The 23,667-nt window shown below is 32.4% G+C and overlaps 1 protein-coding gene across 4 annotated transcripts in view; it reads right to left on the reverse strand.

The window, feature by feature from the left end:
* Nucleotides 1-23,667, reverse strand: part of LOC114329219 (actin-binding LIM protein 3) — a 148,592-nt gene that overhangs the window by 10,704 nt on the left and 114,221 nt on the right. For 2 of the 4 annotated variants that reach the window (XM_050655980.1, XM_050655978.1), the window contains 4 exons: nucleotides 19,146-19,222; nucleotides 13,991-14,060; nucleotides 13,040-13,080; nucleotides 710-916 (listed from right to left, as the gene is read on the reverse strand). In XM_050655980.1, the coding sequence (XP_050511937.1) occupies nucleotides 710-916; nucleotides 13,040-13,080; nucleotides 13,991-14,060; nucleotides 19,146-19,222 (395 nt within the window). The remainder of the gene's footprint in view (nucleotides 1-709; nucleotides 917-13,039; nucleotides 13,081-13,990; nucleotides 14,061-19,145; nucleotides 19,223-23,667) is intronic. The other 2 variants (XM_050655979.1, XM_050655981.1) reach the window with 2 other exon arrangements.

The raw sequence follows: 23,667 nt of genomic DNA on the forward strand, positions 1-23,667 counted from the left end.
AGGACTATCCGAGAAACTTAAAACAATAGGAAATAAATTAAACATTTCAACAACATTCAAAACAACAAACACACTGAGATCTATTTTATCTAAAAATAAACCTAACAATGAACAAGAAAGAACAAAGAATTGTATTTATACAATACCTTGTGAATGCGAACAATTTTATTTAGGTGAAACATCAAGACCATTAAACGTTAAAATAAGTGAACATCAGTCTTATATTAAAAATAGAGAATTTGATAGATCTCAAATATGTCAACACGCATGGGATAATGAACATCGAGTTCAGTGGAGAGATTCAAGTATAGTCCTGAAATAAACAGATAGTAAAAAGAGAAAAATCAAAGAAGCGGCTCTAATTATGTAAATGCTAAAATCTGTGACTGTAGCGGGCTAAAATTGTGTTAAGTCTTGGTTTTTAATCACACAGAACGTACCAAAATGAAATCTGGAATTGAGAGCACTTTGATTATCTTAACGGGGAGTACCTTTTAATAGTTTTTAGTGAATCTGGCAAAATATGATACTTTGAATTGTTCATAATGTACTAAAGATCTCTTTCTATGATTTCTTCAAAATTGACAAAGTATGGTCAAAAAATATTTGGTGACTATAAACAATATACCTAGTTTCTAGATTTTTTGTTTATGTTTACAGGCATTGGGAGTATATTTTATGTTTTTAGTTATATAAAATATATGCTTACCTCTAAGTTTAATCTATCGACGTCGGAAGGCAATCTGAAGTTAGTAACTACTAGTAAATGGTAAGGATAAATTTTTGCTGGTTCATTTATCAGTATTGAATGAGCCATATTTGGTAAAGAGCGTCGCACCTGTTGAGAAGCATAACCACCAGTGGGATATCGGCCTAAACCACCAGTGTACGTTGTCGATAATGGCATTTCGCAATTCTAAAACAGTAAGAACGTTAAAATAAGTACTATTTTAGTAAAAAATTGTAGTAAATAAGTATAATTTTAATAATTTTATAGAACAAAATTTTTCGCGATGAAAAACAAAGTATCTGACCTCTGGTGGAATAAATTTAAACTAATACTATAAGTGGTATAAACAAACCAAAAAATTGTTGATTTGAATGGAATTTGATCACTATTTAGAAATTTTTAGTAATTCAGCATTCTGACTACATTAAAATATTTTAAATCAAATCGGTATTGTTCTATTCCTCAATTGAATGTTTGTTTATACCATTTATATCGGCCATTTTCCTGCATTTGGCCTGCCCTCTACATTCCGTTTCAATCGCGAATAGTGCTAACATTTTTCACATTACATTAGAATTACATAAACAAGGAATCATTCCATAAAACATGTAGATCCCTTGTTTATCGAATTTCACGCCTCGAACAATAGTACCTCGCTAAGCTGAATATTAATGACTCTCTTAAAAAAATGGTAGTACATACTATACATGTAAGAAAGTTGGCAATTGATTGGAATTGACATTTACATTGACACAAAAACCTAATCTATATAGATTATTGAAATATATTGCAATATTTTTTAAAGATTGGTAATGGCAATGAAAAATTTCCTCGTACAGAGCCATCAAAATAACTATGGATCTGCAAAATATTTAGCAAAAACTAGAAGATGTAAACTCTTCCACATTTCGTATAAGGACAAAAAAACAATTATTAAATTGTTTTGGTTCATGGCCATCAGTAGATAACGCCTTTGTACGCTGACCACTTAACATTCGGATGACCAAGGGGGGTAAATTTTGACCCAAATGTATGTTTTTATTTAATAAGTTCAGAAATATTTTCAATTTGGGACTCATTATTTTCTTATTTGGCCTTAATATCATTCTACATACCCTCATATTTTGTAATAAAAAAATTCCCTATATTTTAAGAAAAAAAAATTGTCTGAATTTGGGGTCAAAAACGAACTCCCTAGGCCTCATATGTTCCAATTTTATATTAAGTAAACACGTCCATTATCTGGAATTGTTTGTAAGAAAGATACCAATATTGAAAAAAAATTGTTTGTTAAACCTGTGGCGACGTAAATTAGTGTGTATTTTAAAATTTCTTTAGATCTATGTTCAGAATGATGATTCCTGTTTTTGTTCAGTTGTAATTAAAATATGTTTTACTAATGTTTATTTATCATTTATTGATACAATACTAACATTAAAATTACGATTACATTATTTTATTCCTTAAAACAACTTAATTTTTTTGTCAATTGTCATTTTTGACTGGGAGCCATTTTTGACCCCAGTTGGTCATCCGTGTAACAAAAAAAAAAAAAGTGTGTGTGTACTTTGTACGCACGTAAGAAGTTACACTTCTATTTATGATTTCAACGAAATAAATATACTTAAAAGTTTATTTGTATTTTATTTAATTAATAAACTAATTTTGATATTACCACTTTCAAAGTTTTTTTATTAAAACAACACAAAAAAAAAGGATAACAATCGTCCGTGTCAGGATTTGAACCCGGGACCTTCGCGTTATGTAGTCGAATGCTCTACCAATAACCCATCAGGGTTTTGTTTGTACGGCTTCTGGGACGTAATTACAAACGACGGTGACCAATAGATCAAGTGAAGTATTAAATATAAAAATGTTTAAAATACTTATTATCTTACTCCCAAGGAAGACAAATCCAAAGACACAAAAATTATAATAAATATATTTACTAAAAACACTAATATATTATTTTCAAACCTTAGTTGCGCTGATACATACATAAATTGAATGATGTAGCAACTAACAATATACTGTCGGTGTGCGCATGCGCCAGGGAATGTAAAAATTCATCCTCGTGCCTAAAGAAGTATAAATTCATAAAGATTGGTCATCGAAAGGTTAAGTGGGAAACAGGAGACATTCGTTAGACTTTCGTGCATAGACTTATATTATAGAATATAGACAGAGTGTCATGTTAAGCGAAGTGACGACACCATCTTTTTTTTGGATCAGTGCTGCTTCACTCTTACACATAGTAAAGCTGCCAGAGTATCTGGTTCGTCCACATAAGTAGGAATAACAATTTTTAATTTTCTTGTTTTTGTACAGAATATTTTAATTCATTTTCTTTTCAATATTATGGGACACCCCGTATATACGAGTAGGCCAATACCTAATTCAGTGAGTATGTATTAATTTTTATCATTATTTTCAAGCAAAAACCTTAAAGTTTTTTGTATGTAATTACCTGCCTACTCGCCTCATTTTAAAAAGACAATTCGCCAACCAACTCTCTTGGTTAACAGTCACTTACAATTCTTCCGAAAAGTGTATAGAAACTCAATATAGTCCTCGCGAGTGATTTATACTACTCAGCAATAGCAGTACGAAAAATAGCAGGCCTGCTCCAGCTTGTGCAACGAGAAATGACAAGGTAGGAAATATTTTTATTACAATTTACTTTAAGGTCTGGTTTTTTTACTGTTATTTTTTTATTCTATTTTAAATTCACCCTATGCTAAACAGTCCACTAATAAAGCTCTCACTGAGTTAGTAATCTCCTCCAAGATGATTTATTGATCCGTTACGAGCCTGATAGATCCATTTTCTATATTTTTTTCTTGCATTTTTCATTTTTCTAAGAGGGTAATATAGTCGGGGAAAGTTTCTTTTAAACCTGAATTGTTTGATTTTATTGTCATACTTTGCTAATTTACAAAGATCAGAATCAAATTCAGGTTATTTAACCGCATTTCCTTTGACTTTATTTTTTGTTATTCTTTAACATAAGGCGATAAAATATTCTTTACAAAATTAAAATCACGTATCAATTAGTACATTGGTTTTTTGTTTGTGCCGATCGTTAGTGGTACCTATACCTCAGTTAATGTTGTTTTTTAAGTAAAAAAAGGAACACATTAATGTAAAAGTAATTATTATTAAATTGTCAACGTCGGCCAATAGACAAATTTTGTTATAATAATTATTATACAGGTTGACTCTATTATAGATGAAACTGTGTGTTTATTTTACACAGTAATTTTTATTTAAAGGGTTTATGTTTTATAATTATTTTTTGTCTATAAATATTCAAATAGCAGAGGACATAGTTTTCTATTTTATTAGCACAAAGTTCGGTTGTATTTTATTAATTTTCGTGTGGTGAACCTATTTTATTTCCTAACGCTAATTTCATATTTTTCTAAATTTATTAATTCTACATTTAAATTTACAAAATGGCAGATAAAATTAAAAAATATCAATCTTTAAGACAAGTTGAAGTGCAACAAATGACTGAAATTCATGCTGTTGCTTTAAAGGTAGCTGCTGACGATAAGAATTTTTACCCGGTTTTGGAAGTTATGTATGAAGGATTGGAAAAAATTCGTGACAATTTTTATGATCTTCATAATAAAATAATTATGTTAGTTTCTGAGCAAGATAATGAGGACGCGCTATTTAAAGTCGAAGATGATTGCCGTAGTAATTTTGACAAATTATATTATAAAATTAAATTAACATACGTGCAAGCCTTTAGAAAATCTTTCAACATCAAGTCAGCAAACTACATCAACTTCACAGTCTCAAAATCCTTTACCTATAAATTATTTTAATTTACCGAAACCGGAATTGCCATCTTTCAGTGGAAAAATAACTGAATTTAGAAGTTTTATAGATCAGTTTGATGCTCGCGTTCATACTCTTACTTACTTACAACCAATTGACAAATTTAATTTGTTACTATCGTGTTTAAAGGGTGCAGCGCGCGATGCTGTGGATCATATTGACATCACAGCAAACAATTATCCAATTGCCTATGATCTGCTTTGTGAAAGGTTTAATAATGTTAGGGTAATCGCTGCCAATTTATGGAATAACCTTGAAAGTTCACCACAACTGACTTCAGAAGATCCAAAAGAACTACGCAAGTTGTTAGATACATTTTCGAAAAATGTGGCATCTCTAAATAAGCTAGGACTACCCACAGTACATTGGGATTTTATACTTGTTCAAATGATTTTAAAACGATTAACTGTTTCTTTAGTAACACGTTTTGAGCTTTTTCATAATAATTCAACCATCCCAAGCTATAAAAAACTGATTGATTTTTTAAATCAAAGTTGTCTCGCTTTAGATAATATTGATTTTCACACTAAACCAAAATCTAACTTTTCTAAAAAACCTAATTCTTCCAAATCTACATCATTGCTTGCTCAAACAGAACCTGAACCAAAATGTTCTATCTGTAAAACTAATGATACCCATGCCATTTATAAATGCTCCGTTTTTTTGGCAAAATCTCCTGTAGATCGATTTCAATTAATAAAAAAGAACAAGATGTGTATTAACTGTCTTGGATCACATCGTTCTAGCCTATGCAAATCTACATGGACTTGTCACTCGTGCCATAAAAACCATCATACACTACTTTGCTTCTCCTCTTCTAAGAAAGAAGAGAATGTTCAAGATTCGGCGGCATCCACTTTAAATTCAACGACTGGATCATCCGTTTCTGTGTGTTTTTCTTCCGCTGATAAAAGTTCTTTGCTTTCCACTGCATGTATTGAGGTGCTTGATTGTCACGGTAACTACCAACCTGTTAGGTGTCTGTTAGATTCGGGAAGCATGACGTCCTTCATCTGTCAAAAGACCCTTAGGCGTTTAGGTTTACGTCCCATGAAAACTTCAGCTAACATCCAAGGATTAGGTTCTATGCAGTCGAACACTAATTTAGGTGGGGTTACCATTTCTTTTAAACCAGTACGTAAATCTTCTCCTATTTTGACAACCGATGCGTTAGTCTTGACAAAAATATGTGAGGATCAGCCTTTATGTAATTTAGAAGTTAATACTTGGCCCCATATTGCTAATTTAAAGTTAGCAGATGATAACTTCTTTCGTAGAGGATCCATAGACATTCTTTTAGGAGCTGATGTATTCTCTACAATTCTTTTGGATGGACGTATTTACGGCAATCAAGATCAACCTGATGCAATTAATACTATATTTGGCTATGTGCTTATGGGAAAAGTAAATATTTCAAAGGCACCTACTCTTACTTCTTTATTTTGCCAAGTTGAAGATACGGTTTCTTTGGATCAGCAAATAAAGAAATTCTGGGAATTAGAAGCAGTCCCTGAAGTTTTTTGCTTAGCTCCTGATGACGCTAAAGTGGAAAAGATGTTTATGAATACTTATACGCGTGAACATTCAGGACGCTTTGTAGTAGATCTACCTTTTAAGGAAGAAAATCCTGTCTTTCCTAATATTAGATCACTTGCTCTTAGTAGGTTTTATTCATTAGAAAGAAGGCTTCAAAAATCTCCTGAACTTTATGACCAATACCGCACCTTTATGAAGGAATTTGTTGAGCTCGGTCACATGGAACCTGTCCCATTGAATAACTTCGATTCACCTTATGTTTACTATTTATCGCATCATTGTGTTTTAAGACCTGACAGTCTAACAAGTAAATTAAGGGTCGTTTTTAATGGTTCCGGGCATCTTCCAAATCAACCCTCACTCAATGACAAATTATTCACTGGTCCTAAGCTTCAGACTGACATCTGTACAATTTTGATTAATTTTCGATTGCATGGTTATGTAATTACGGCCGATATTTCTAAAATGTATAGGCAAATTTTAATTAATCCTACTCAAACAGATTATCAAAGAGTACTTTGGCGTTCTAATAATTCTGAACCTGTTCGAGATCTTCGTATCAACAGAGTTGTTTATGGTCTCTCTTGTTCTCCTTATCTTGCTATTAGATGTCTACATCAGTTGGCTAATGATGACGGGGATTCGTTTCCTCTAGCAGCCGAGGCACTTAAAAGTGGAACCTACGTTGATGATATCGTTTCTTTCTGTCCTAGTTTCGAAAATGCCTTAGCACTAAGAGACGAACTTATTGCCTTACTTGCCAAAGGAGGTTTTGAGTTGAAAAAATGGTCCAGTAATGTACCCGATTTATTGAAAGGATTAGCTGTATCAGATTTAGCAATAAAACCTCTTACATTTAATGATGATATTTCGTCCAAAACACTTAAAGTATTAGGGTTGGAATGGGACGCTTCTTCGGATACATTTGCTTTTAAAGTTCAAGTTTTAGACTCTTCTTGTACAAAACGTCATCTTTTGTCCAATTTAGCAAAAATATTTGATCCTCTTGGATTTTTATCTCCAATAACATTTCTAATTAAACACCTTATTCAAAGAATATGGACTCAAAAGATTGGTTGGGATGATGCTCCATCAAAAGAAATTATCCGTTTGTGGAAAAAATACATTGATGATGTAGCATATTTGAGTAAATTAAATTTACCTCGTCGTTTATTAATTGACGATATTTTACGCTTAGAAGTTCACTGTTTTGGTGACGCTAGCGAGAAACGTTACTGCGCTGTCTTGTACTTTCGATGCTTATCACCTTCAGGCCAACCTTTTGTTTCTTTTGTTATAGCTAAATCTAAGGTCGCACCCATTAATAAGGGACTTACTATTCCCAGATTAGAATTGTCTGCTGCGGTTTTAGTGGCTCGACTAGTCTCCTTTGTTTCTTCTGTTATTAAAGATAAAGTAGAAATCAAGGAAATATACTGTTATTCTGATTCTGCTGTTACATTACGTTGGTTACAATCTTCCCCTCATCAGTGGAAAACTTTTGTGAGCAATAGAGTAGCTTTTGTGCAGGATCGAGTAACTTCTTCATGTTGGCACTATGTTCCTTCTGAAGAAAATCCTGCTGACATTGGTTCAAGGGGTTGCTTACCCTCTGAGTTAATTAACTGTTCCAAATGGTGGGCGGGGCCAACCTTCTTACAATCTGATCCGCTAACGTTCTTTGAACTTAATTCAAAGGAGTCTACTAATGTAAATTTGGAAGTGCGGACTGTCGCATTGATTGCTGAAATTCCCAATAATTTTTTAGATATTTTATTGGATCGTCATTCGTCTTTAAATAGGTGTGTTCGATGTTTGTGTTACATTATTCGTTTTTTCCATTATGTAACCAAAAACCGATATGGTAATCTGGAAATAGGTTGTTTAAGTTTATTGGAGCAACATAACTCCTTACTGGTTTTTGTTAAACGAACACAGCAGATCTTTTTTAATACTTTAATAAATTTTATCCAAGATAAACAGCTGCTTCCAAAAAATTTAAGAAAGCTTTCACCTTTTATCGATGCAAAGGGAATTCTACGTGTAGGTAGTCGCCTAGCTAATGCGCCCATTTCGTATGATCGCAAATTTCCGGCATTACTTCCTAACAGTTGTAAATTAACTGATATGATTATTGAATCTACTCGTCTGCAATATCTACACGCCGGGCTTCAAACTGTTTAATACCTAATTTCTCGGCGTTTTTGGATTATATCTTCCAAACGAGCCATTCGTAGAGTACTGTCTAAATGTGTTAAATGTTTTAAGGTGAATCCTTTGTCTCCAGTTCCGTTAATGGGAAATCTACCGCTAGCTCGAATATCTCAACTAAAACCTTTCAGTAATGTTGGAGTTGATTTTGCGGGCCCTTTTCCTATAAGAGCTTCCAAACTTCGAAAGTCTCAAACTCTTAAAGCGTATTTGTCGCTTTTTATTTGTTTCTCAACAAAAGCTCTTCATTTAGAGCTCGTATCTGATTTATCCACTGACGCGTTTTTAGCTGCGTTTAAGCGATTTGTCAGTCGTAGAGGCCGATGTCAACATGTTTATAGTGACAATGGCACTAACTTTGTTGGAGCCAGAGCAGAACTTAACAGATTGGCATCACAAGCTGCTTCTCATGAATCTATTCAATGGCATCTCATTCCCCCTTCTTCTCCACACTTTGGAGGTTTATGGGAATCTAATATTAAGACGGTAAAGGGTCATTTAATTCGCACAATTGGAGAACAAGTACTAACTTTTGAAGAGTTATATACTATTTTTTCTCAAATTGAGGCCATCATGAATTCGAGGCCAATATGCCCGTTAAGTTCAGACCCAAACGATCTTAGTGCGTTAACTCCAGGACATTTTTTGACCATGGAGCCTTTGAGTGCTCCGCCCGAAGAAACGTTGCTCGATGTTCCGCACAATCGGTTGAATCGTTGGCAATTATTAAATAAGTTGCACCAACAGATTTGGGAACGGTGGTCTAAGGAGTACCTCCAAACTCTTCATCAAAGGGCTAAATGGAATTCTCCGTCTCCAAACGTCCAACTAGGTACCTTAGTGGTAATCCGCCAAAATAATATTCCCCCGCTACAATGGCCTTTGGGCCGTATAATTGAGGTTCATCCTGGATCTGATGGTATAGTTAGAGTGGCCACAGTGAAAACTAATAGTGGTATATATAAACGCTCTATAGTAAAATTATGTCCTTTGCCTTTTGAGCCGTAACAATACTGCGTATTGTGGTGGGCGGTTGTGGTTCGTCCACATAAGTAGGAATAACAATTTTTAATTTTCTTGTTTTTGTACAGAATATTTTAATTCATTTTCTTTTCAATATTATGGGACACCCCGTATATACGAGTAGGCCAATACCTAATTCAGTGAGTATGTATTAATTTTTATCATTATTTTCAAGCAAAAACCTTAAAGTTTTTTGTATGTAATTACCTGCCTACTCGCCTCATTTTAAAAAGACAATTCGCCAACCAACTCTCTTGGTTAACAGTCACTTACAATTCTTCCGAAAAGTGTATAGAAACTCAATATAGTCCTCGCGAGTGATTTATACTACTCAGCAATAGCAGTACGAAAAATAGCAGGCCTGCTCCAGCTTGTGCAACGAGAAATGACAAGGTAGGAAATATTTTTATTACAATTTACTTTAAGGTCTGGTTTTTTTACTGTTATTTTTTTATTCTATTTTAAATTCACCCTATGCTAAACAGTCCACTAATAAAGCTCTCACTGAGTTAGTAATCTCCTCCAAGATGATTTAGTATCATTCACGTCATTTTTAAGTGGGGAAAATATGAAGCATGTTAGTTTCTCGATACAATGTGCCAGAAAGAGATCCGGAGAAAAACCGGACTCCCTGCCCTACAAATGAATCCGTGTCAACATGAATGGCTAATAAGAATTCACCCACCCCCCTCCCACCCGCGTCATAAAACGGCTAATACATTGTTAGGAGATAGCAAGGCATATGAAGAGATTATCTACATCGAAGAAGGAAACTATCCTATCATGGCAGAGCTAATGCTCCTGCGAGTCCGTCTCCAGTTGAGGGTGGCACGATAGCCACATCGTGGGGCTCCACCCTCCCCGCAGTACCTGTGTCGCTATACGTGCTCCTGTCCGTGATTCCCCGTAGGGCAAACAGGTGCACGCTGTTGAGGAATAACAGCCCATCAATCACGTGTGACAGGTCACCGTTGAGGAGCCATCTCCTCTACCACTCTCTCCACACCGCAGGTCTCGTCAAGTTCCCACAAGGCTTGGGCCGAGTGTAAGAAAACTGTCGAAATTTCCCACGGCAGGTTATACAGAATCGAGAGTAGAGTGGCCCCCGTTAGCTCGTTTCGGATACTAAGAACGTATACTGTTGGCCAGTGCGACTAATGGACCCGTTTCGGATACTAGTAGAGCCCTCTCCTCTACCGATACCTCAAACGACGGCTTATCACCTCTCATTCTAATCAATCAGTCGGCTCTTACGACAGGCAGGGACTACAGCCCTAGTAGTATTCTGCAGCCGGTTCGCCCCTGACACGGACTACTAAAAACTGACTAGGCCGCTACTAGACAGTACCAAATCAGTCCAAGAGATCTTGTCAGGAATCGAAGAAGGTACGCTCAGTCTATGTTAATATATAAGTCTATTCTTTCGTGTTTGATTTTGTATTCAACCCCAGCTTCTGATGAGGGCATGGGAGCCCGAAATGACGTCGTAACGCTGTGTTAATTAGCAATCATCATGATTACATCAAAGCGATAGCACGCTTTTGTTAGATGTAAACTTGATAATTAATAAAGATGAAGACTAACTTGTTTAGCGCTTTGTGGAAGAATGTATCACCTAAGCAGATTTTGACGTGGACACCAAAAGGGGGAAGGAAAAGAGGAAGGACGAGAAGAAGCTGGAGGGAGCGAATTGAAAAGAAGCTGGAGGGAGCGAATTGAAAAAGAACTAGAGCAACGAGAAATCCCTCCAGGTCTATGGTTAAACAGAGCAGAATGGCGGTTAGGAGTCGGAAGGCGTCGGAGAACACTGTAAACCGATAGTAGTAGTAGGAAGAATGTATCACATAGTTGTAATATTGAAGTCAATAATACTGTTAGTCCAGGACGAATCTGTTTTGAGATGGACGTTGAGAGGTGACTCATATTTTTTTGCAGAAATTGCTTTTAATTAACTCATATAATAATTAAGTTATTCTCCCACTCAAAAAGGTCCGGAACATTGTTTAAATAATCAAAATGTCAAAAAATGAAGGAAAAATTCGATTTTTTTCTTTGTTTTTTGATTATAACTTTAAAAGTGTTCACTTCCGAGTAAAGTTGTACTAACATAAAAGTTGAGTAATTAAATTTTCAACAATATAGGATTGATTAAAATTTTTAAAAATTGTCACCCTTATCGCAAAATAGCAATATGTAATTGCGAAAAAAAGATAAAAAACAAGTATTCGCATTTTACGTTTTTCAACCATTTATGCTACACTTAGGGCCTTCATATTGTACCCAGAAAAACTTTATGATATAATAATACAATACTGTAAATTTCATTAAGATCAGTTTAACAGATTTTGCACAATAAATTTTGCAATCCAGCTTTCGCAAAAAAATTCATTTTTTCAAAATGTTGCTGGACTGAAAATAAAGCAGATAGCTAGTTGAATTTTTTTTGTATATAGAAGAATACTGTACCTTTCATTTGCAATTTACAAAATTAAAATCCGTAACTACCACGGCGTCAGGAATTTTTTTAAATAAACATTAATTCTTGGTGCTACGCGCAGGACAGCGGTGTTCGATTCACACAAGTTGATTTCCATCAAAATTTCTCCCAATCTTTATCTAATATATTATTTTCTTGCTCTATATTTTGTTGTATTTTAATTCCACAAAAATCAAACTAATTTGATTATTGTTTGTGAAATATTGTTTAAACAATTGCATACGTTTAAAAATAATAAACTTTTATTCTCTATGTTAAAATAAATATATGAACAAAGAAAGTATTTGCTAAAAAAAGTGTTATTTCAAAGGCCAGATGTATGTGTTTTTATTTTGCAATAAACAAATTTATTTATTTATATCGAAATGCACTAAAAATTAAAATTTATCAATCATTATCAAAGGTCATTGGAATGCCCAATCAGAACAAACGTATCCGCTGTCCTGCGCGTAGCAGCAAAAATTAATGTTTATTTAAAAAAATTCCTGACGTCGTGGTAGTTAACCAATTTTAATTTTGCAAATTGCAAATGAAATGTATAGTATTCTTCTCCATGTAAAAAAATTCAACTTGCTGTCTGCTTTATTTTATGTCCTGCAACATTTTGAAAAAATGAATTTTTTCATGATATCATGAAGTTTTTCTGAGTGAAATATGAAGGTCCTAAGTGTAGCATAAATGGTTGAAAAACGTAAAATGCGAATACTTGTTTTTTTATGGTTTTTTGACAATTATTGCTATTTTGCAACAAGGGTTACAATTTTTAAAATTTTTTACTAATTCTATAAGTAAATTTAATTACGCAACTTTTATGTCAGTGCAACTTTTTTTGGAAATGAATACTTTTAAAGTTATAATAAAAAAAACGAAGAAAAAAATCGAGTTTTTCCTTCATTTTTTGACATTTTGATTATTTAAACAATGTTCCGGACCTTTTTGAGTGGGAGGATAGCTCAAATATTATTATATGAGTTATTATCAAGCAATTTCTGCAAAAAAATATGAGTCACCTCTCAACATCCAAATGTAGCAATATTTTTACAGATGCCCTATGTTACTAAATTCGACAGGAGATGATCAAATGGTATCTTAGTGGCTCAAAAGAATATTTATTAAAAAATAAGTCACATGAATTAGGGGATTGTTCTTAAAACATTTTATTTTTAAAAAAATATTTATTTAACACGGTAACTTACCATAGCACGTCGTTCGACATCGGTTATGGACCCGGTTGAAACTGAAATATGAAAATAACTGATAAATATCTATATATTTCTTACATTGCAACCAACAATTTAACAAACGCTATTTTTGTTACTATAACAGTAGAAAATGGATAACAAGTGTAGGAAGTGATAAACTTCGCATTCATGAAGATATTCAAATCCCGAATATAAGAGATGTTTTTGTAATTATGTCAACGATTTAAACTTTTTTTTAGTTTGACGGTTTTGATCAAGTAGTGATTGCACAAGAAGCTTAAGATTGAGATATTCGCAAAAACAGAATATCTCACAACAGTTAAAGGAGAGAAAAAAAGGGGATTAAAATTGGTATGACCAAGGTAGAAACTTACGGAAAAAATAATTATGGTAGCCGATCCCATATAAGGATAAAGGCAAAGAGAATGATAATGATGAATAAAAAGAGAGATACGAGAGAACATATAAACTAAGACAAACTAATGAAGGGGAAAGTTAAAGTACCTTGGATTAATCATGACGAGAAAAAAACGTAAATAGAGCATGATATCTAGAAAAAGGATTAATGTTACGAAAAACAAGGAGAACAATTAGAAAACTAGTCGGATATGCAATTGAGCATAAAAACAAAAACAGAAACATCTAAAACATTATGCGAAATATCATGAGACATAGAGTGGAGCAAACTTGGATGTAATTCAAGTATTAATTAATTATTAATTAATTAATTCAAATAGTATATTCTCATATATAAGAAAATAAAAGATTCTTCTTGAATATGAAGGACGCAAATAATTTTTAGTTTAATAAAATATATAAAAACATTATGTAGCTAATTCGTAACAGATTAAGAAGATATATAAAAAGTATTTTAAAAAAATTCTTGTAGAAATACAACAAATACAACAAATTAAATTATATGCCAAAGCGCTACATTATACTTACTATCAGACTTTCCGCAACTGAAGTCAGTACTATAAGTTTTAGTACCCATTCCACTAAATGAATAATCACCCTGTGAATAGGAAAATTGTTTAAAGCGTGCATTCTGGCTAAACAAGCTTACTATTTTAAATAGACTTTTAAACATGTACTACAACATTGTTTTTGCTAGCAAAACTTAAAAATATTTTCTTCAGACTGGATTGAAAATTTGATCGCAAAAATACAATTTTTTTTAACGAGGATTATATTTGTAGATTTTTAATACAGTGATGAGTGCGCTAATAACCGGGAAAATAACGCAAAATATGGACAACATAATACGTTGTGAATTAAAAAGAGAAGAAAATAGTAGATGTGGGGAATTATTGGTATTAATCTATAAAATATTACCACTTACGACAGTTTCCCACCTTAGCGGCCAGTTTCACAATCTGCGGTTAACCCTAGCGGTCAACTAACCTTTGCCCACAGTCTAACTGACAGATGCCGTTTCACAACCACAGATTCAATCATGGTTAGTTGACAGTAAGTTTTGTTTTATTTTTCTTATGTTGGTAGGAAATTATGGACAATGATCACCAGAAATAAAATTTTTATGGAAAATTATCAGATCAGCTGATGAGTCAGATGAGTTTTGATTAATTTTTATTGGGATAAATTCAATAAATTGTTATATTTCTTTAGGACTATTTGTTGTATATATTTTTAAGGGATTTTATATTGAGTTGTGGAGTTTATTTTGCAGATTAAGGAAAAATAAATGTGTGTATATGTGTGGTTAGGATATTCACTGCGCTGCGAGACTTGTGGTTTCATTTGCATAATCATATTTTTGATGTTGATTCTTGCTATCTTGCCTTAAAAATTCATGTATTCTAACATATCTACTATGAGATTAATAAAATTTGAAATATGATGGTTGAATCTTAGATTTTGGACCATATAAATTAGTATGCAGAACTTTTTTTGATATATCTTTTTTTCGTAAAATTAATATTAAAAATGCTTCCCGTACGTGACCAACTAAAGTACACACGCTGTATATTACATGCACATTATACATTTTAAGTTTTGCTTAAGAATAATATTTGTTTTAAGGTCTTTCGCCAAAATCGTTAAAATTAAATTGTTAATATAAAAACATGTAGCAAGCAAAGCAAGAGACTATATATTATGTGTATTAATAATTACCCCAGGAAGCAAATCATTTAAAAATCGAAAAATTATTGGCCGCTGAAATGCTAAACACATTTAAGTACATCATATTATAAATTCAAATTCATATATCTGTAATTGATAATTTACGTGTATTATTAATATTAATGTATTATTTTAATATTATTATATGTATTATTAATATTACATTCTGTCATGTCAATAAAACGAAATTAGGTTAGGATAACCTCTGGTTAAGAGCTTAACCGTCACTCCAAGCTCTGGTTAAAAATTCTGTCGGTTAACCACAACTTCGCCGTTGACCTAATATTGTGAAACACATATTTCGGGGTAACCTCTGGTTATCTCTTAACCACAAGTTAACTTGACTTTGTGAAACCGACCGTTAGAAGAGCTAGTTGACTTTAGTCATACGTACAGTCTGAAAAATGAAAGAATACCCATGCCACATCGATGATATGCATACGAATAAAATCAAAAAATTCTAGTCAAAACAACGTCTAAACTAAGTTAATACTGTAAAAAACGGATGTGACTACTAACCCAACGTACGATTTTTCGCTACGTAAATGTGTCAAAAAATTTTTGTGATGTTATTCTTTTTCTGATAATACTGATAGATTAATAATACAAAAATAATGAGTAAGCAAATATAGTATTATGAATTTCTCCATGTTAAAGTTGCCGGACGTAAATAGTAACAGGAATTTAAAAAATATCGTTTATGTCAGCTGCATTGAGTGACTTAAATGAAAGTAAACTTAATGAATTCAGGTCATTTTGGTATCCAGATCATTTTACAGACATTATCTGCAAATAAATGTACATTCGTAAAAATATACTAATCTGTTATTTTATACACTATGATTGAAAAGTCAGAGTAATATGTACACGTTTAGTAAACTCATAGACAGAAGTTAACCATATTGACAGATGATTACTTACAAATTTTATTGACTTATTTTAATTAAAGTAATATTTACCAAACCAAAAATACAGTATAATATCAAACTAGCTTTTAAAAGAACTTGAGTTTATTCAAGTAAATACAACTGATTATTAAAATTTATAAACTCTACCGAACCTAACCCAGTTTCACTGTCAAAGTGACAGAAATTGAATCTGGCAGGTTATAGTTGACCAGCACGATTACTCGAATAGTAGTTTATACAATCATTATCTCTACTGATGTTGAATGTTTTTTAAGAATGACATTAGAAGTACAGAAATAGTCAAGTGTGAGTTTAAATTTTCTACTAAATGAATATAACTACGTACATTTTTTCAATTTTAAATAATTATGACGGAGCTGTTAGAACAAATAGAATGAGTGAGTTAATAATTTTACTTGAATTTTTCAAATATTTTTATTTAAACACTAATTGAAAAATTAAGACAGTATTCCCATTCCCTCAGGCAAAAAATATTCAGCTACTACCTTGTCATATTTTGACGTTTATTTGTATCAGTCGAAAGGGAAAAAAGGTAACGTCTAAAGGTAGGAAACTATTGTAAGTGGTCATGTTTTATAGGTTTATAGCGATAATTTCCCACCTCTATTAGTTTCATCTCTTTTTATTTCACAACGCATTATGTTTTAAATCTTTTGCGTTATTTTGCCGGTTATTAACGCGCTTATCACTGTATAATGAATACTGTAGCTCATAGAAAAACTAACAACCTGTCAAGAGGAATCATGTTGAAAAGCCGAAGTTTTTGGACCATACTTATGAGAAGGAAAAGTTGCCACATAAGCTAATCTCGCGGCAAGCAAAATTAGATGATTCGGTTTCTGAGACAGCTAAAATAAGATTAAAAGTCGGAAGACCAAACTAACAACAATTTTAGTCTTTGTATACTAAAATACTTACGTCTAACTCTATCAAGCTACGAACCCCTTGAGAAAAAAGTACAAGACAATTGAATAACAATTGAATGGAGCAAACAGAGCAGTAAGATGTCTGAATGAACAGTTGACTATTTATATATAAAATACAGTGATAAGAGGCTACAGTAGCGATCAAAAGGTAGCAACAAACGCGGTCCAAGATTGCGGCTGTAATTTTGAATATTTTGTCGAGATATTTGGCACACATATTCGTAATATAATAAAGAATGGCGGTACAGAGCCCAATTTTAGAAATATATTAGTATGTGGAAATTACTCTGTAATTAAATACAATATTAAAAAAACGAACCTGTACCGCCATTAAGAAGAACAAAAAATAAACTTTCTTCAAATAAACCTTTTTATCCCATGCCTAGATTTTGTGTCACTTTGGACATACTAAAATTTTTTATTTCTAACAAGAAATCGAACATATTATAACTAATAACTAATTAGGCAACATAGAGAAATTGTCACTGTCATTTTGACAAACCTGCGTCAGATTTTCTCTTATCTGTTCTGGTTATCTTTATCGACATATGTTCAGTGCAGCAGTGTGTTATTTTAAGAATTCGTTATTGTTGTTTGATAGGAAAGTAGTGTTTATTTATAGTTAATTTATTATATTTTTGTGTAATAGAACTAGGTTGTTGGCCTATTTGAAAAAAGATTATTGTTAATTGTGTTTTAGTTATATGTAGGTAGGTAAGTATATTTTACGTTAAAATATTTCGAATTCTAATGCGAGTATATAAAGTTAGAGTGCCTTTAGCGTTCTATGAACTAAATAAAATAAGACGGCTCTTGTTTCGCTTCACAACGAAATGATTATTTATTATTATTATTTCGTGCAAATACCTATGTTAATATAATATTTTCAACCATTTTGGTTTATTTTTATAAATATTTATTTACTAATAACAAAATTGTTTTCTATTACTTCCATTTAGCACGCCTATGAGTACATTTTGTCAAAATATTGATCTTAGATAATGTCAAAGATTACCACTGTTGCCAAAGTTTCGAAGACCTTACGAAAAAAGGTACGATACTGTCTCCCTAAGTTATATTGATGACGCGCTACTGTATACTCTTAAGACAATATGGGACATGTACCTTTTATGAAAACCAGCAGCACGAACGGAGGATCTTATCCGAAATATACCCCCAAACAATTTTATAATTGCCCCAAGAAATAAAGAAATAATTAACAAAGCTGTTCATATAAGCTGCTAAAAAGTTTTTACTGAAGGTTCCACATCCTCAGAGGCATAAATTAGAAGATGAGTTAGACGGGGATGTGTTTTATCGGCCCTGACGTTTAATCTACATGCCGATGATACGATGTTGATTGCGGATTCCAGCTTGGGGTTACAGCGACTCATCGACAGGATCAACTCAATCTGTGGGCAATTCGATATATAAAGTGATGTCAATCCGAAAACCTTGTACATATTTTAGACTAGGCCAACAAGTTTTAAGTACCTGGGATGTTGGATATATAGCAGTCTAAATCCGGATCTAGAAAAAATCGAGAATAGAACAGGCCAGAAAATCTATAGAAAAAATCAATATTCCTGTGATTCTCGAATAAAACTTGGGAACTCCTGAAACGTGTTCCTTTAAAACATCAACCGTAAATAAAGCGGAGGCCTTTGAAATGGGGATCTACCAGAAGATCTTACTGGTACTCCATGGTAGAAGACACGAAAGTTACTTCTTAAAACCAGTGCAGGTGGGTGTTGTTTTATTAATGCTCTCTTACAGGAGTACTGGGAGCGACCAAAGGTTATGATATCACTTGAATCCAGTGGTTTCACGAACATCCTATTCAGTCCATGAGAATTTTCACAGGAAAAAATGTTTACAAATAAATTCTTACACATTTACTGATCATGTTTAATTGTAAGGTTGATTTAAAGCATGTTTAAAAGTCTATACTGAAAACTGAAGAAAACATATTTCTATTGATCAAAGTAGCATCGATTTTTAAACTTAATCGCGTTTTGACAAAATAAAAATCCGATTCGTGATGCTAAAATATGAATAGAAATCTTATCTATATAGTAATAGTCTGTTGTTAGTACTTACAAATTCATTTCTACTGGATAGAGTGGACGATTTGAGCCCGTAACCAGGTTTAGGTACCGTTCGTAACGCTGATACTACTGTATAAAAAGCAAAAATAATATAGTAGCAGATGAGAGTTACAGAGGTGCATGCAACTACTGATATTTTAAGGGTCAAGTGATCTATATGGTGTGCAAATAAAAGTGTATTTATGGACTAAGAGGTATTAATGGGTGTTACCTTTGGTTTCTATCTTTTACTTCACATAATAGCACAAAGTCGCATAGTCTTATTTATATTATCCATTAAAATTTTGAAAGTTTCTTTATAATGCCTTCAAACAATACTTCTTCCTATTTAAAATATACAGTTATAAATTTAAACATCAGATTCCAAACCTTCAATAAAGTCACTTGAAAAAATCAAGAATCTAAAGTTAAGAGTCTAAACAGTCCACCAAATCTCTAAAAATCAAACAAATGCTGATATTTTGGGACCCCAAAAAGGTGCAAAAAAGTTTGCCACTCCTACCCTCCGGCTTCCCCCTAGAACTCCACTCGAATGGGGAGGGGGACGGAAAATATCGATTTAGCAAGAATCTGTACGATGTGGAAAAAATGTTTCAAACAAGAAATGGAGTTGAGATCATTTTGAACAAACATATTTATTTATTAGCAAGTTTCATATAGAATGAACCGTCCTGTCATGAACGTTTGAAGCAACCGGCTATTTTGAATGTCAGTTACACGTGTGAAATCAATTTTTAAATAAAATTTTATCAATTCAACGGTAAAAATTTGATATCTATTGATCAGAGTGTCTTATAGACAATTAGATAAATAATTGATGGATTAATTACCGGATTAATTAAGGACCGTTACTTGATGGAAGTTCATTTTATCTAACAATAAAACACTGAAAACTTTTGTTTTCTATACTTCCACAAAATTTATTATCACTATGTGACTACAGCTGTTTCGGCAGAGTGCCTTTCTCAAGTGATTTAGATTACTATGGGTTTGCCTTCTTAAAGTCTTTAACTGAAGAGGTTGAGGAGTGGGGAGCTGTTTGTCTCGAGTTGGTCATTCAGAATTATATTTGTATTTTTCAATTTATTAATTTCCATAGATTCTAATAAAGATAGCCTTAGTCTTTATTTTGATAGTCTTTATTTTGAATATGCAGAATTTGAAACTGTTCATTAAAAGAATGATTATGATCTAGAAGGTGAAGTGCGTATGTAGAAGTGTCTGTTTTTCTATTGTTAAAAGCCCTCTTGTGTTCTGCTATCCGTTTGTCAAAGGTTCTGTCAGTTTGACCGATGTAAGTTTTCGGACAGTCACCACAAGTTAGTTTGTAAACACCACTCTGTAGTTGTTTTCTATTTCGGCTCTTACTGTTCTTAATATATCTGCTTAAGTTGTTGTTAGTTCTGAAAGCTGGTGTTATTCCTTTCTTTTTTATGTATCTGGCTATTTTTGTTGTTATCTTGCCAGTATATGTGATAGAGCAGAAGGTACTGGGTTCTTTCTGTGGTGGTAGATAGACTAATTTCAGGGCTTTCGTATGGAGTTTTTGGTTTAAAATTTTGTTAATTGTTTGTCCGTTATAGCCATTGTTTACTGCAATTTGTCTAATGATATTTAGTTCTGTCTCGAAGTTATTTTTTGTCATAGGAATTTCTGTCAGTCTATGTATCATGCTATGGTAGGCTGCTAATTTGTGTTGTGTAGGATGGGATGATGAATTGTGTATAGTTGTGTCAGTATGGGTAGGTTTATGATATACGGAGAACTCATGTTTGTTGTGTAGTCTGGTAATCGTTACATCTAGAAAGTTTATGGAATTATTCTGTTCTGTTTCTATTGTAAACTCAATATTACTATGAAGTGAATTAATGTATGATAGAAATTGGTCAAGTTGCCTGTTAGTTCCTGTAAAACGTACTAGTATATCATCCACGTATCTCTACCAATATAAGAACTGTTTAAATACGGGATGTTTAGAAATTGTTGTTTCAAGCTGGTTCATAAATATATCTGATAGCAATGGGCTTAGAGGATTACCCATAATGCACTGTTGTTTGTGTATATTTGATTATTGAATTCAAAATAGTCTTTCTTGATTTATGCAAATTTCAAGAAGGTGTAAAATTTCAGATGCAATGATCGGATTTGTACTATTATGTTCCAAAAGATTTTTAACTAAAACAAAAGTTTCTGTAGGAGGAACACTAAAAAAAAGATTTTTTACGTCCAATGAGATTAGTCTGGAGTTGTTGGGCAATTTAAAATGTTGTATTTTATTAACTAGTTCTATTGTATTTTTTACGGTGAATTTAGGTGAAAATTTAGTGTATTCTGGAATAATATCTTGACAATTTTTTTGAAAGTTTATATGATGGAGCTGTATAAAAAGAAACTACAGGCCTTATTTCGTGGTCAGGTTTGTGTAGTTTAATAAAAGAGTATAATTTAGGAGGTCTTGGGTTCATAATATTAAGGTATTTCTGTTCTGTTGGACTTAATATTGATTTTGAATTTTCAATGGCTAGTTTAATTTGTTTTCGGCATTTTTCTGTGGGGTCTTTGTTTAGTGTTATACTATTTTGGTTATTTAAAAATTCTATTGTTTTATTATTATAGTCTCTTTTATCTATAGCAATAGTAGTGTTACATTTGTCTGCTTTTGTAAATATTAGATAAATGCGTTTTAAAGGTGAAGAGTGCTGCTTTTTCAGCAAAATTCAACTTGTTCGTCTCGTTTTTAAAGATTAAATCCATGACGACTGGACTATAAAAGAAAAATAGAGTAAAAAGTAAATGAATGAGTTAGAAATAGAACTATTATATTAAGATAAAAATAAAACAATTTAATGTCAGCTATATTTTTCTTTTTAGAACTGTATGGAATCACAACTTTAAAAATTACAAAAAGTAGGTACATTTAAAAAACTTGGGAAATAAAGAGCAACGTAGAAAAATAAGAAGAGAAAATACTTGGAACTCAACTTTAATATTATGCAAATACTGGGCAGAATTGAAGAGATATCACAATGTATTTTAAGAAAGGATAAAATGCAATAACAAAATGTGGTTCAGTGGCTTACCAAGTTATGTGAATATACGTGGAACATTTTCGTCTCGGAAGAAGAGAAGGGATAATGGCAAGTTCCGAAAAATAGAACTTATAAATAAAACCTTATTAAAGCTGCGGCAAAAACAGTATACAAAATAATAGAGTGACGTAAAAACTTCTAGTGTAAAATGGTATATAGTTGAAATTAAAAAAAAAAACGAAATTCTCCAAACAGAATACAATTTTATCACAACATTTCGGTCTTATCAGACCATCATCAGTGAATACATGGTTATCAATTGAAACTAGCTACTTAAAAAACTGTAATTGAAAGTCTTCGAACTGAATTTATTCAATCAAATTCATAACGTTTACTCTTATTTAATTTTTAACACGTTGACGGACAGAACGTCTATACGCTCTGAGCTTCGCTGGTGGCGCTCCTAGCGGATTACTAATTCAACTTTCACCGGTAATTTTTAAATTTATTATTTAATTGTTATCGCTTAACATTTACAACGTAAAAAAGTAATTAAATTGTAATCGATTTTTTTAAGATTTTGCTAATCATTTTGACGTTCTATTGATAAAATATGAATTTCTTACTTCGGATACTTTCACTATTATCGTGTAGATGGCGCTAAGATTTTTAGATTAAATTACAATTACATATTACGGAACATTAAAAACACTTAAATTCAGTATTTAAAACGTAAGTATATTTAACGTAAAAATATATACCACAGCTTTGACCAACTAATATTTTTTATAATTAATGTTTTTAATTTTAATTTTAAATTAATCACTTTGACATTTATGTCAAATTTCCGGTAAACGTTTACAGACTTGCCACTACTGGCGTTCGCGAATTTGTAAATATCCCCTCTACGTACGAGCTCACAGCGTATAGAAGTCTCCATCCCATTGATGTAATGTGACACAAAGTCTAGAGACGTTATTTTTAAAATAACCGAGTTGTGACAAAAAATCGGTGTCAAAAAACGTCACATTACATCTACAGATGCTTATGAAAAATGTGACACGACGTCCTTGGTCGTCATCCACATGTTTACAAAAACTGTTAAAAAAACTCATTGTTTCCATAAACTATAAGCGGTAAAAGAAATTCAACAATTTACCTATTCTACTTTGCAAAATACATATAGTGTCACAACACTTGCTTATACATTTGACGCACTGTCCGTCAACGTGTTAAAGATTTATAATACCTATCCCACTGTTCAGAGTAATAATTTAAATTTTGATTGTGACATTGTTTCCATATTTTAGTGCCTTACTCTCATATGACAAGTTTTAAGTTAAAATAAACGAAAACATGCAATAGATCGAATCTTTTTGCAACTGAGCGTATTTAGCCTATATATTTTGTTATCTTCCCAATTTTTTTCAAGATGCAAATATTTTTAAAAACGATTTTTTTTATTAATGACCTCATTAATACCTC

Source organism: Diabrotica virgifera, chromosome 7 (assembly GCF_917563875.1).
Source record: "Diabrotica virgifera virgifera chromosome 7, PGI_DIABVI_V3a".
NCBI classification, from domain to species: Eukaryota; Metazoa; Arthropoda; class Insecta; order Coleoptera; family Chrysomelidae; genus Diabrotica; species Diabrotica virgifera.